The 15,304-nt window shown below is 34.4% G+C and overlaps 2 protein-coding genes across 5 annotated transcripts in view; one reads left to right on the top strand and one right to left on the bottom strand.

The window, feature by feature from the left end:
- Nucleotides 1-2,693: 2,693 nt before the first annotated feature.
- Nucleotides 2,694-13,143, top strand: LOC114240631 (mitochondrial glycine transporter B). Of its 4 annotated transcripts, none has more exons than XM_028171252.2 (7): nucleotides 2,694-3,263; nucleotides 5,443-5,713; nucleotides 5,835-5,968; nucleotides 7,335-7,598; nucleotides 9,043-9,218; nucleotides 11,324-11,493; nucleotides 12,772-13,143. In XM_028171252.2, exons 2-7 carry the CDS (start codon nucleotides 5,696-5,698, stop codon nucleotides 12,889-12,891), a joined length of 882 nt encoding a protein of 293 aa, XP_028027053.2. In that variant the 5' UTR covers nucleotides 2,694-3,263; nucleotides 5,443-5,695; the 3' UTR covers nucleotides 12,892-13,143. The 4 variants fall into 4 exon arrangements, with proteins under 4 accessions (XP_028027053.2, XP_028027052.2, XP_089590266.1 ...); XM_089734140.1 differs by lacking the exon at nucleotides 2,694-3,263 and adding an exon at nucleotides 3,388-3,404; XM_028171251.2 differs by lacking the exon at nucleotides 5,443-5,713 and having other exon boundaries at nucleotides 2,764-3,263.
- Nucleotides 13,144-13,670: 527 nt separating this feature from the next.
- Nucleotides 13,671-15,304, bottom strand: part of LOC114240653 (soluble calcium-activated nucleotidase 1) — a 441,880-nt gene continuing 440,246 nt past the window's right edge. Inside the window, exons 4-5 of the mRNA XM_089734136.1 lie at nucleotides 15,046-15,279; nucleotides 13,671-13,934 (exon numbers count right to left, since the gene is read on the bottom strand). Of these exons, the coding sequence (XP_089590262.1) occupies nucleotides 13,731-13,934; nucleotides 15,046-15,279 (438 nt within the window). The 3' untranslated portion in view covers nucleotides 13,671-13,730. The remainder of the gene's footprint in view (nucleotides 13,935-15,045; nucleotides 15,280-15,304) is intronic.

Genomic DNA, 15,304 nt, shown 5'->3' on the forward strand with positions numbered 1-15,304 from the left:
TGTGGATTATGGGCTGGTGGCATCATTTGACCGTACTTCTTCAAAGATGATCTGAATCGCAACGTAACTGTGAATGGCGAACTCTACCGTGAGATGATATCCAACTTTTTTTCTCCAAAATGGAAGAGCTTGACTTGCATGACATGTGGTTTCAACAATACGGTGCCATATGCCACACCGGACGCGAAACAATGAACCAATCGAGAGCCAAATTCGGTGAACAGTTAAATTCACGTTGGGGACCGGTCAATTGGCCGCCTAGATCGTGCGATTTAACGCCTTTAGAATAATTTTTGTGCGGCTATGTTAAGGCTCATGTCTATGCTGACAAGCCCGATTCGATTGACGCATTGGAAGACACCATTGAAGCATTTATTTGTGAGATACCGGCCAAAATGTTGGAAAGTGTATGCCAAAATTGGACTAAGCGGATGGATTAAATAATCTTCAAACATTAAATTATATGAACCGCACTATCGGTTCAAATAAACATTTCATGCATTTTTCTGAATTTTATGTGTTTTATTTTTAATAATTTCCTATAGCTATTAAAAAATCACCTTAGTTTCAAATCGTCGTGGCCTAAAGAATAAAAAGACACCGGGCTCCTCGTATCGGGCGATGCGACCGTATTGGTGTTCAATTATTCTAAAATGGTTCACTGTGCCACATACCTAATAATATCGCGCCATTATTTTAAACTTACAATTTATTTACGTTAGGTACCTAAAATAGTTTTTATTTGGCATATGGCATAATACTGTATCAATATTATGTTTAATAGTAAATTGTACACGCCATGTTTGAATTAGCACCATTCTTATGTTTCAAAGTCCATATTTTGATTAACGTACCAATACATTTAAGACAAAGTCATAATAATAATTAATATCGTCAACGTTAATAAACTTATGTTACGATACGGAAAATGTGCGTAGAAGACGATAACCTAAGGGTATCTAAGCGACATCACATCATCGCGTGATGTCTCCCGTAAGACCCCCAGCGGATGTTAGAAACAGTAAGATAATACGACCTCATTGTTCAATTAATTTTTTTCCACGCTTATTAGCGGGTAGTTTATAAGGCTATTCTTTTCTTTTTTTTTATTGCCCTTGTAGGCAGACGAGCACACGGCCCACCTGATGGTGAGTGGTTACCGTCGCCCATGGACTTCAGCAATGCCAGAGGCAGAGTCAAGCCGCTGCCTACCGCTTATTCCAGCTACGCTATGTCTGGTAGGGGAGAAAATTTAACAAAACAGTTGAATAATGTTCTAGTCACAGTTAATAATTCCAATCGAAGCACTGCTTGTTCGGCGATCGACTCACGAGCTGAGTATCATGCAGCGTATTCTTGAAGATCTATTGACCAATATCAACATGGGATATGTTTTAGCTGATTAGCTTCACTTAATTCATAGGGTACTTTAATTTTGTTAAGGATTTTTGTGACCATTAATCGATTACCTACGTTAGGGCTTTTAAAAACCTCTACATGACTTTTCTTTGTAATCGGAAGGAAATAAAGCTTTTAGGCTATAGGAAATAAGTTAGGTTTTTTTTTTATTGCCTTTGTAGGCAGACGAGCATACGGCCCACCTGATGGTGAGTGGTTACCGTCGCCTATGGACTTCAGCAATGCCAGGGGCAGAGCCAAGCCGCTGCCTACAAAATACCTACGTAATATTGAAGAAAATATGTAACCTTATTTTCTTTCGTGATTAATGTATGGCCTCAGTCTCTTTTCCATCTCTATGAATGTAAGCTGGGATTATCCGGGATTATTTTGTCAGTTCCACTGAAAACTGCAACGAATTCTGACACTTTTTTGGTTGTATCCGCTTCTATTTTGTCTTACGTTTCTGATTGCATATTTTACATCTCCAGAATGGATTGGAGAATGAATTTAGCAGCGTTCCTTTGTTACTAGTAATGTAATGGTCCGAGCTTTGATTATACACACGTGTATATAATCAAAGTGTCCGAACATTTGATTATTTGAAATACACTTGCGCTCGGATCATGCCTGAACTTCAACTCTCACTTAGAAAATAATGTGATATATTAGCGGATCCATAGTCGACAAAATAAAATTTAATTAGCTATACACTAACTTCACAGAGGGGTAATAGGCATCAATTAATGGAGTCCTACAGTCATAGTCAGGGCTGGATTTGGGTAAGATGAAAACGATACCATAAAAAATTAAAAAAGATAATAATATGTAGTATTTGTAAAAAATATTTTACTTTTTATTTCATTCTCAGAAATCTTAGAATTTAATCTTATTAACATATCCTTAGTAGGAATAAAATCAGTACAATTCCCACTTTTGCTACTGTTTTTGATAACGTTACAAGATAACAAGATGGCGTCTATGGATTGTGTTGCCAGTTTGTTCCTTATCTTGGTTTCGGTAAGGTTCACTTTACTGAATATTCTCTCGCAGTCCGCATTAGAATGGGGGAGTACTAAGTAATCTAGGGCATTTTGCTATTTCTTTAAAATAATAAATAAGAAATATTACTTATATTAGTCATATAGGCAAGGTATTGAAATTATAGTATTTTTTCGTACTACCGTTAGATATGGATAGTACATAGGTAGTACGAAGCACGAAATTGTAGTAGAAATACTATAATTAAAGTACGAAATTCAACCCTGGTCATAGTGTAGCCTTACTGTCAAACAGAAGTGTCAATTGTCAAATTTAAACTACACAAATAAATGCAAAATATTACGCATCTCAAATATATTAAGTGTATAATCTATGATTACTCATTAAAAAACGAATTACCTATCACTATTTTTTTGTGATTTGACAATACAAATACATTATTTTTACCAATTTTCAGATTACTGGAAAATTTCAGCCAGCTGGCCTGGCTAGAATATGTCAATGAATTTAAAACAACAAAAATCAGAGATAGTGTATTTACTTTTCCAACATACAAATCGTAGTAGTCCTTACTCAATTTTAAATTTTATGACAGCAAAATAGAGATATGATAAGCTTTTCTAAACATTGGCACAGTAATTTTATCTTTGTAATCAAACATGCTTCAGTGTTACTGTAACCTTGGTCCTATAATCAGTGAAAATGTGCAAGAAGTCTAGACGTAATATTTTATGTACTGAATTTTTCTATTTAATTTTCGCATATTTTGAAAAATAATGTCACAATCTTTGGAAGCGCTTTCGAATGGATGGGCGACAGATACAACGGCGCCCGTTGACCTCGACAAGCCGACAGATAATGAAGTAAGTGGACCCCTGCGAAGTTGTTTGTGTAAGATAAAGTGTCCTTTACTGACCCCGGGCCATATATTTACTGCAAATAGACTTGTGTTCCTTTTACACTTATCAACAGAAGTAATATCAATAGTGGAGAGGCCGTCGCAAGTAATGTTATGTTTTACATCATACAAGTATTATCATACAGTAAATAGCTTCAAAATTGAAGATTCACTGTTTAAATGACTACTAAACAAAACAAAGAATGTTGTTATGCATTGAAATTTCTATTGAGTAGTTCTGTTGAATAGTTTTTCATTAACAAAAAGTTTTGTCCGACCATTTATTATTGGTGGACTAGTCGCTATTCATTATAGGCTTGCAATTAAAGTTTACAAAAAAGAAATTAAAACAATGAATACATTATTTTTACCCAATGTTGGTTTCAAGAAATTGTTGAAGATTGAGTAGCTATGTTAAAAAAGTGTACAACCAAGTCTATCATTACTAATACAGCACATTTAACTTTTGTATTTTCAGGATTTATTGTCATTTATGTTATTTATTGCATTATTTTTGTATTGCTCTATTATACTTGGACAAAAACATGTTGACACTAATAGTGTAATCATTTTAATCTGTGTTGATATAATTTTTTTAATAACAATGATAAAAATATATGAATCAATATAGCTGCTGAAAATAAAAGACTTACTAAATCAAATAATAATATACTGATTAGGAATTCAAATTTAAAAAGGTTCTTTGATAAAGAATGATCGTAATACATTATTGTTTTTAAAACTTTTAGTTGGCATCTAATTGGTTATTTATATTATTAAACGATTATATATAATCTTTAAAATGCTAACATAATATATGTTGCTGCTTCATTGCTTACTGACATTTAGTTTGTGAGCTTTCAAAATAAATTCATTACCCACAGCTAAACAGTAGACAAAAAATTCAATAAGCAATATTGTTTATTATTTTTTTAAAGTCAATTATGTTGTAGTGATAGTATGAAATGCAATAGATGAACAAAATTGCATCAACTATTACAATATACTCATGATTAATACAATAATTGTAAAAATACAATAATTGTAGTCAAAATAAATATATATTATTGTCATTTCCTGATTTTAAAGTGTTAAGGTTGTCCAAACCATGATTGTGCTTAAAAAATTGTCAAATTCTGTGCAATTTTAAAAATGTTATTGTATTGGAGGGTGTATGGTAGTATAGTAGAGGGGGAAGAGTTCGACCGAAGAAGACATGGATGGAGTGTGTGAATGACGATATGAGAAAGAAGTGAGTGTTGAGATGACGGCTGAAAGAAGAGAATGGAAGAGAAAATTTTGCTGTGCCGACCCTACCTACTGGGATAAGATGGAGAAAAAGAAGATTGGTGATAGGGGGTATTTTGTTGATTGGTAAATCAAGTGCTGTATCGCCAGTATCCTTCTTATTTTTTAAAGTTTAATTAGTAAGATAGCCATTAGTAAAATACAATCATCATATTATATCAATTATTTTAATGGCATAGGTTATCTTTAACAGTGACCACTTATCCTCCGGTGAACTGTAGGTTCGTTGTATATACATGATGAAAAATACGGTGCATAATGCTATATAATACGCGTAATAAGCTAAGCTTAGCTTGAATAACTTATTGCCGCATTTTTTTTTCAAGAATTTACCTGTGTACAATGATTTTGGAGATTTTACCTTCCTATTCCGTTCCTCTTTCTCGGCATCTTCTTTTAATTTTAATTCTAAATATGATGTGTCGACCCTAATTTATCGCATGTACCTCATTACCCCCTAGTCAGTATGTACGTATGGATACTCATTATCTCTAAGGGTTAACGATCAAGACCTTCCACCTCCCTTACCCGTCCGGACTCCGTCTGTCCCTGATAACAAAATGTATAAGTTACTCATTATCGTCGCTAACACGGCAGTTTATCGTTCAGTTCGCCTTCGTAAGTCTACGTGAGCGCACGTATCATTACTGTTTCGAAAAACTACTATCGCGCACTTAATTTTTCTACGCAAGTGATCTAATTCCTGATGGATAAATTCGTTGATTGTAATTTTCTGTCCCCAAATTAATTTCGAAATTAAAAAGTTGCAACTATCGGCAACGCTCCAGGCGTTTCATATTATATTTATTTAAATCTTTTACGATTATCCCTGGCAGAAGCAGCCTACATGTATTTTTCGAACGCCGTTGCGCAGAAAATGACCATAGCTTTACTGTATCGAATCAACCCTATCTACTATTCAGACTATTCGGATACGATCTAGGCTTACATTTGAAGCTATTTCAACTAAAACGTTCTATTTGCCATTGGCTCTACAATTTCGAATACTATAAATTTGGTATTTACTCCAAAGATATTACTTGACGAAGAATCTTTGGTAAATCCAAGTAGAATTGAAAGTGCATCAGAATGGACATCGTGACTAACGTAAGTTTCAATTTCTTCATCATCAATACATTAACTCGTATCGTATACTTTTGGGCCAAAGTTTATCATTGGCCGCGTATGAATGTGCCAACAGCTCACATAATGTTTTAACTTTTCACAGTATCATCCGGTGTTCAAAGCGTTTCTTGCGGGTTCGTTTTCTGGAACATTCAGCACTGTGCTCTTCCAGCCATTGGATTTGGTGAAGACTCGTTTGCAGAATCCGAATCATCATGTCATGGCGGCTACAGTCAAGTAAATAACCGTTTTTTTCTTCCTTTTCTTAGTTGTTTGAGTAGATCAGAAATGCCCCGACGTTACAATGTAACTAATCAAAAATAATTTCAAGCTCAAAGGTATCTCTAGCTCATGTAACGCCCGTATGTAATCATTGCGGTCAAAATTCAATACCGGACCATATGCACTGTACAATGTATGCAAACCAGAGCTCTTTTTATTTGGCATTGATTTATAACGTCTGGCGAGATAACACGGGCGCAGGTGCAATGCACACCCTGCACCATTGGTAATGACACTTCTGCTCACTTATTAAATATTTGGACCCATTTTTTAGTCTTGTGATATATTATTAACAACGTCAACGACATTTATGTTACTGGGTTGCTAAATAATCGAAATTGATTGATCGTTGTAATCTTTAATATTATCATGATTAACACGTAATACTAATAGGCATCAACACTGTTGTGTGTTATGTTATGATATCTTTAGATTTTTACTTATTCATATCCCGAATCGAGCCCGTGCTCGCTCAGAACTTATTCATTTACAAGCTCACGGGAAAAACGACTGTAATAATACCATATTATATGGTACATGGTATGATACATTATAAAGTAGGTAGGTTAAAATAACTCGAATACTATACACCGTGTGCAGCTTAAAAAGTTTGGCAACTCTTCAATACCAATGATTATTGCGCTTTGAAGCAAAACAAAGTTACATACGCTCCTAACATTGCAGATAATTCAAACTGCGTTACCGGTACATATGAACTAATCGATTAGAATTGATAAGTAAAAACATACTTAAAATTAGCTGTATTCTCTCTATTCTTTTATTAATTTGCTGTATACATTAAGATGAGCTCACGGCTGACCTGGTGTTGAGTGGTAACCGGAGAGTATCAACATCACGGCGTTAATGCCTCACGCTACAGAATTTATGAAATTGTGGTTATTAACCCGTCCGTGTCAATTCGGCCTACCCACAGCAGCTTTCATTTATTTTAATTTTATCACGTTTAGTTATAGTAGTAATAAATAGTATTTCAAATTGTTTTCGACAAGCTCTGACTCTTGCTAGGGTCGTGTTAGCAACGTCGTCAGGTTTGAGCCCTGTGAGCTGGCCTACAAGCTCGGCCTAGAATAACCCATCGAGGTTACTAGAATAGATAGGGGAAAAAAAATAGAACAACTTATCTTAGGAGTTCCATACGGGCCAAACAGTGATCGGTAAAATTTCAGTAATTGCCATGTGGAAGTTTGACCATTTTCTTTTTTCGTTCCCTTAATGAGCTACTTATTTTTATGGTTAGTTTCTTGCTCAATGACTTAATCATTAATTTAAAAAAAAGCTTTATTATTAATTCCTTTTCCAGCGGCCGAATTCAACCCGGGATGATAACGATCTTCGCTAACATAATCCGTCAGGAGCAAATCGTTGGATTGTGGCGAGGGATGGTACCCTCCGTTGCCCGATGTGTTCCCGGGGTCGGATTATATTTCTCTTCACTGCATTGGCTCAAAGGGAAGATGGGGAAGTCTACGGGAGACTTGAAAGCTATTGAGGCTGTTCTTTTGGGCGTTGTCGCAAGGACCATGAGCGGGATTGCCTTGATACCAATAACTGTGATAAAAACTAGGTAAGCTTGTGAATGTGATACTTATACTTATTTGTATCGTATATATAATTTTATTTATAAATTTGGGAAATATTGATGGTATATTCGCACGATGCATTTTCGAAATGATTCATTAATACCCGCATTTCTAGTGTTTACGTAAGGATTCTTAATTTTACTGTAAGTTGGAATAAAAATTAATAGAGATTGCTCTTCGAAAAGACAGCTCGTAGAACCACTTCTAAATCATTCGAATCTTTCAGATTAATCCCGAAAAAAAAATTCGCTATTTCGCTAATATAAAATTAAATGTTATCACACAAAGCCCCAGTAAACGATTTAGATTAATTTTTTGTGCCTTACACATTACGGTTATTTCGTTCATCTAAATCTGATGACGCACGCTTTGCACGAGTTATAAGAGAAAAAAATCTGCTATCGAACAGGGAAGTGCCCGCAACACCCGCCAATTCTGCTATCGTTTTGTTTTCGTAACTTTGTTTGCCAAAGGAACTTTGCAATGTGGGCTTGTCGTTGACGTCAAATCAGTTCGCACGTATCGGATGTTTTCGCAATTGGCTAATCGGTTGTTTTGATCGATCGTCACAATGAGTCTACTGAAATTAATTGAAAACACAATCGATAAAGGAATCGGGAATGAGTGCGTTGTATCTTCTGTGTACGATTAAATTATCATACAAATTAGAGGTCACAAGAAAAACAATAGCTTAACACCGGTCACCGTCCTCATTGAACTTGTCGACTACAACGAACATGCGTACTAGCCCATAGACACAGCCAACTGAGTTTCTCGCCGGATTACGTTTAAGGGTCGCGATTCCGATCCGGTAGTAGATTCACCGAAGCACTGCTCTTGCTAAGGCCAGTGTTAGTAATTCTTTCTGGTTCTAGAGCCCGTCTACAGAGACAGATAAATATGCTTTATTTAGTTATTACCAACTATAACTAAGCTAATTAATACCAACTAGATATACCTTAATAAAACTGAGAGTAATTAAAAAAAGATGTGTGGTGTCGTGGGATACCGGATAGGAACGAAGTTCCTTATTATAAAAATTATAATTTTAAGTTCTATTCGAGGTATAAAGAAAATAAAACTGGAGGTTTCGCAACAACCCACGGTCATTCGGTAACGTGCGAACTTATTGTGGTACACTTCATTCACGGTTGTTTGCATAAGAGTTAGTGTATTGCGCAAACGAACGCTCTGAGATCGTGGTCAATGAATGATAAAAAAATGTGTTATTTTTTGTACGTTAAGTTAAGTCGTACACTGTGTGCATTACTAATAAAAGTCTTACGTTACGGACGTTTTTTCTCGGTTAGGGTACCCCTCCGCATCGTCCCATAAGGAAATTCGTTCCAAAAAAACTAAACTTGTATCCTATTAGACACTTGAAAGCCGAAATCATTGAGTGTAACTATTTTTTATGTCTCTAACCAGGTACGAATCAGGGGTGTACAAATACACCAGTTTGAGTGGTGCTCTGAAATCCATATACAAAGCGGAAGGTCTTCGAGGTCTGTCCTGCGGCCTGGGTCCGACCTTGGCCCGAGACGCGCCGTTCTCGGGACTATATCTAATGTTTTACACTCAAACAAAACAAGCCGTTCCCAAAGGTAAGAATAATAATCCTGCTGTGATAAGATTAATACGAAAATGATAAATACTTTAGCTTAATACGTTTGAGTGTATTAAGAATTATTTTATTTCGGTCCTACAAAATTATAATGCTTTAGGTGCCATTGTGGAGTGGAAAAATTGGAGCAAAAGATGTTATTAGCCTATATATACCTTATATATGCATATGTTGTTTTCAGGCACTGATAACTACTCTAGGCTAGACTGGGCGATCGTCTATGAACGCCGATAAATAAATACTTTATTTATTGCCTCAATAGGCAGACGAGCCATACGACCAACCTAATCATGAGTGGTCTACTATGCTCACGGACATCAACAATGCCAGGAAGCAAAAGAGCTCACGATCTAGCTAAAATTACATATTTAGTTCAATACTTTGAGATTTGAAGAGGAAGTTCCATATGTGTTTTATAACAACTGTCCCACCTTTTAAACTGAAATGCACGATTGATTCGCGGCAGAAATAGGCAAAATGGTACTCTTCCATGCGTGGTCCACGGTGCTATAACTACCATCAGTTTATTGCCATTACATATATATATATATATTTTTTTTTACAAAATAATTATGTTAAATCTATGAACGTGATTAGCGTTTTCCAATATGACTCTAGTTTATCTTTTCAATGTGTTACCAAGTTGATTGTATTTGCAGTTTAGCCTGTAACACCTTTGCCTTTGACAGTAAACGATTGGCAAAAAAAAATTCAAGTAACATTATTGTTTTGATGCAACCAACGGTGGTAGGATTGATATGTCGTCTCACGTTGAACAACATGCTGATTTTAATATCGTGCAATGAACGGTGGCGATACGAATCGTTTAAGTAAAAGCCGCGTTATCTCGTCGGCAACAGCGGCGGCAGAAAAAAAGTTATGCTACCAATAATTAAATTACATCCACTTCATATTTCACATGTTTATATTTTTCATGTTAAATTACATTTCTTATCTCAATTAAGTCTATTGAACGGTTCTAGAATTTTTTTTATCATTTTATTTGCTTGTAATATTCGTCGGTATTCAATAATGTTATCTATGGACACTTTCATGTTTAAATAAAATTGAATTCTATCGACACCTTTGTAATCATTATCAATAATTTATGTCGTTATTTGTTTTTAATGTAACGTCATTGTCACCCACCCGTGCGGACTCACAAGAGGTGTAACCAGTAATTACGCAAATTAGAATTTTGCGGGTTTGATTTTTATTGCACGATGTTATTCCTTCACCGTGGAAGTCAATCGTGAACATTTGTTATGTAGGTACGTATTTCATTAGAAAAATTGGTACCCGCCTGCGGGATTCGAACACCGGTGCATCGCTCGATACAAATGCACCGGACGTCTTATCCATTAGGCCACGATGACTTCAAACTTATGTATGCCTTAATATTTCAATGGTTTATCGGCTCTAGAATAAAATGGTGTCTTTCCGAAAAAAAAGAAAAAAATATAATTCAAATACATAACTCGAATTAAAATAGAATAGTAAGAATTGTAAAAATCGTAATATGAAACCGTAATAATATTTTTATGAATGTGGTGAAGTGTATAAAGCAAATGTCCCTCCATATGTAGTATATACTATTTAACTCCTCAACATTGTCAAATATCGAATTAAATTGATTAAATTTTATCAATTTGTAGTTTCTGAACTTTCTGAAAAAATATAAAAATATATATAATAATTTCTGATAAAATTTAATCAATTTGTCTGTAACAAATAAATGCTTGTATGTTTTTTTTTTTTTTCTGTGTTTAGTTATACAATAATGAAATGCTTTAGCTTAAACAACATATAAGTTTACGGACATCTGCTACAAGATGTCGCTAGTTTCCATACAGAAAAAATATTTGCCTTAAAGTATCGCAGTTTCAAGGCCCTGAATAGTACTTATTTCTGCCACGAAATTATTGATTTATTTCGTTTTATAGCCATTATTAAAACGCAAATGAAGCTCTAATTTGAGGTCTCAATGTTCGTAGCCGGTATTCAGCTTCCATTTCCCAATGACTCTGGACCATTGGTCTATCTGTCTACAAAAAAAAAAAACTCATAATTTTAACTCTTTCACAGAATGGCTTCAGTCACCAAGCGCTGCAAGTGCTATTCATTTCTCGTGCGGTATTGTCGCCGGGATCGCTGCCTCGCTGGCCACAAACCCGGCCGACGTTCTCAAGACGAAAATGCAACTTTATCCTGATAAGTTTCCGAACGCCTTTAGTGCCGCCGTTTACGTCCATCAGGTGTGTATGTGTTTAATAAAAGAAATGACATAAATTTTAGTATGATATAAGTAGTAGTAGTATGATTAGTATGATATGTCCTAAACACGTCATTACGGATCCTCCCGATCCATTAACGGTGCTTTTAGGTACCTCAAGCACCGGTCACCGTCCTCGCCGAACCCGTCGCGTCGCTTACGCCGAAGGGCTCGACCAGTAAATTAACCCATAGACACAGCCCGCTGAGTTTCTCGCCGGATCATCTCAGTGGGTCGCGTTTTCGATCCGGTAGTAGATTATGCGAAGCACTGCTCTTGCTAAGGCCAGTGTTAGCAACACTCCCGGTTTAAGCCCCGTGAGCTCACCTACACGTCAAGAAGCTGAAATAGCCTCACAAGGCTATCAGCATAGGCAGGGGAAAAATAAGATATATAAATTTATTAGTTGCAAACGTATTTATTTCGAAAGAGCAATTATGATTTCAATCATTAAAATAGCTTTTGTAATATTAGAAAAAATATATGCACAAAAGTAAATTTCGATTTGCCAATAAAAAAATATGCGCATGCATTTATTTTTGTTCGAATTAATAAAACAATCCTTCTATTTTATTATCTGTAGTTTAGCACGTTTCCTCGGTGTGAAACCTTTGTGGAGGCTAAGAGTCAAGTTTAAATGTATTTTTATAGTAATTAACTTTAATTAATCGTACATTTTTTGGCGATTGCAACGCGAAAGGTTATCTACGCCATGGGTTTTTGAGTATTCTTTTGGAATAATTTTAGGATAAAAAACTTCACGTTGGTATTATTTATCAGGTGATGTTCGTGAATTCAATTATGTTGGCGCATTGCCATGATCTTGAATGTTTAGTTGGTGACATTTGAACAGTAATAATGATTCCTTAACACTTCGATAATAATACAAAATAAAAATAAAACTGACTTCAACAAAAATCCGAATATCATCAATGTATATTCAAAAATACTACGTACTGGTCATCAGGATGAAACTTAAATGATTATACGACAAACACCAGCTTTGAGACAAAATAAAAGTTTTGAAACACATAAAAAGAATGTAATAATTAAATTGAGTACCTCCTTGTGCGAAAACGGTTAATTAATAATAACAAAATGTTATATTCTATTAGGTTACATATGTATTTGATATAGTCTATTGATAAGCATAGATAATACACATGTCTCAATTGAGACCGGAACCCTTATCAACTTCGTCGCCCATATACGTATCATAGCTGGAACGTGGAATAAAATGGAAATTAATTTGTTGTTACAGACGTACGGTATTAAAGGGTATTTCAAAGGTGCTGTACCCAGGATGCTTCGTAGAACTCTCATGGCCGCAATGGCGTGGACTGTCTTCGAAGAAATAACAAGGTCTATTGGTTTAAAATGAATTTCGTTAACTACATTGTTTGAATATAAAAATTAGGGCAATGGTAAGCCTATTTATAAATGTTAGTACAACGTTCCTAATATATTGAATCTGTTTTGTTTAACTTTGATTTTATAAAGTTGTATCGTTTGTAGTTAAGGGTTTTTGTTGATATTCAAAATACACATGTCGAACGTGTTGATATAATCGAATACTATATATATATTTTGTGCAATTTACATTTAAATAAAGTTTTGTGAACTGAAACAAGAATGTTTTGTTTTCTTTTGACTTTGTATGAAAAACTTCGTGATTAGTATGTAATAAGACAACAATTATCTGTGCCAAAGTTTTGACTTTTAATTTTTGTCACTTTTGTTTTTTTATCAAATCGATTACATGAATTTTTAGTTATCAATTTTGACAAATCTTAATAATTGTAACAAGCTTCCGTAAAATGAACAAATTTTAATGGACTTTTGAAACTTACTTTAAATTTACTCATAACACCAAACAGATAATCAGTTATTATTAGATATTTAAGCCCAAAGAAACATTAACTTGATAAAATAGAACTATAAAAATCACTGATCAAATTTCAGTCTTTCACGCACTAAAAAGACTGGTATTGCCAGAGTACAAAATTATATGGCCACATTTTAACAGCCATCACTAAGAGAATTCAACTTGTATTATTAAATCATATAGCCCCATCAAATTTCGAATTATTCTTTCAGGTCGTATCCGTTCTATGTTTAGGTACACAATAAATATTTATTTCTAAATAATAACAACACAAATCAACAATTTTAATTCTATATTACAAATTTACATTTAAATAGATTTATCACAAATCACAATCACAAAAACTCGATGCCCTCATATTTCATGTTTTCCACAAAAGTATCGGATAGTAACTCTAAGCCATCAGTGGTGAATGCTGTTATGTATGTCGCGGTCTTGCCTTCAAACTCAGTTGTTTTCAAAGCCACTATGACCTCATCATTAGATCCAGGTATAAACTTGAACGATGAGAAGCCATGCTTAGGTTGAAATTTTGTTATCTGAAATAATAATATTTTTAAATTCGTTAAATAATGTTTACTGAAAGAGTTCTGTTTGCTCAGTCCAAGTTTTTTAACTTCTCGATCATGTAAAAGTTAACTCATATTTGTATGGACTTGGAACAGTGCCCCTACGTTTGCTCACTCACACTAAGCACACAATTTTCTCTTCCTGGTTAACTTTCTTTACCTGGTGACCTAGCACTGAATCATTGACTTTTGTAACACAGGTTTTCCTAGCATAAAAGTCAGGGAATTTTGTTATTGTATACCTCATAAAAAAGCCATGTATATTATTATACTAGTGTTAAGAATTCTTGTACGTGTTTGCATTTTAAGAGGCTTGAATAAATATTATTATTAAAAAAAAAAAAAAAACTCCTTATCCATAATGAGATTAACAATAGTTCAATGATTTCCTTAAGAAGCATCTCTAAAGAGGTGGAATTTTAGTTTTATGAAATGTAGCTTTGACAAGTATCAAATATCACAGAAAACATTTTTACGGAAAACTATAGCTGCTAAAACTGTAAACTACTTGAAACATTGAGAATTGAATAAATAAACTTAACATTAAAACTAGATTTCTGACAACATAATATCATAAATACCTCTTTAACAGTATATGGTATAGTTCTGAATTCATTACTATTAAGAAATGAACATTTACTATGTTGAAGAAATGCAGGTGATGGTTATTACTTGCCTTTCAGATGTAGGTTCAGTAAATATGAACAAAACAATGTCAAAATGTATTTAAGATAGATGTCTATTAAATTATAGCCTTTTGAATTCATGAACGGTTTTCAACAAAATGCATATTGCCTTTCCAAAAGTAACTTTTCTCTGTACTATCTAAGCTTTGAAATAACATAATAATATAATTGTTAATGTTCTATAGCATGTCCTTCTTTTTTACAGAAGTTCATAGATAGTTTACACAATACTTTATGATACATGTAGGTATCCTTCCTGTCACGGTATGTGTAGGTATCCTGTATCTTGTCTTTACTCACAGCTGACAGCACCCACTCACCATCAAACAGGTCTGATTCTTGTTACTTATAAAAACTAATTCTCACTGACACAAATATTAAGTTAAATTTGTTACCTTATTAGCTTTAATATTTCTGAAATTATCATCTGCAGTAATAAGGTAGTTGCAACCCTTAATTTCGTCCTTTGTTTCATTGTATTGTTCGTAACTACACCTCCTCGGCAGGAAATGCCATAGTTGCTTGTGAGGTGACCAGACTCCTGACTCGTGTATAACATAACCAGGCCATTGTACCCCGATTGAACTTCTTATGGCTTTATATCGATTTACCCACGTCAAATGTTGAACCTGATATTTAATAAAAAAAATTATT

Source organism: Bombyx mandarina, chromosome 17, assembly GCF_030267445.1.
Source record: "Bombyx mandarina strain Sakado chromosome 17, ASM3026744v2".
Lineage (NCBI taxonomy): Eukaryota > Metazoa > Arthropoda > Insecta > Lepidoptera > Bombycidae > Bombyx > Bombyx mandarina.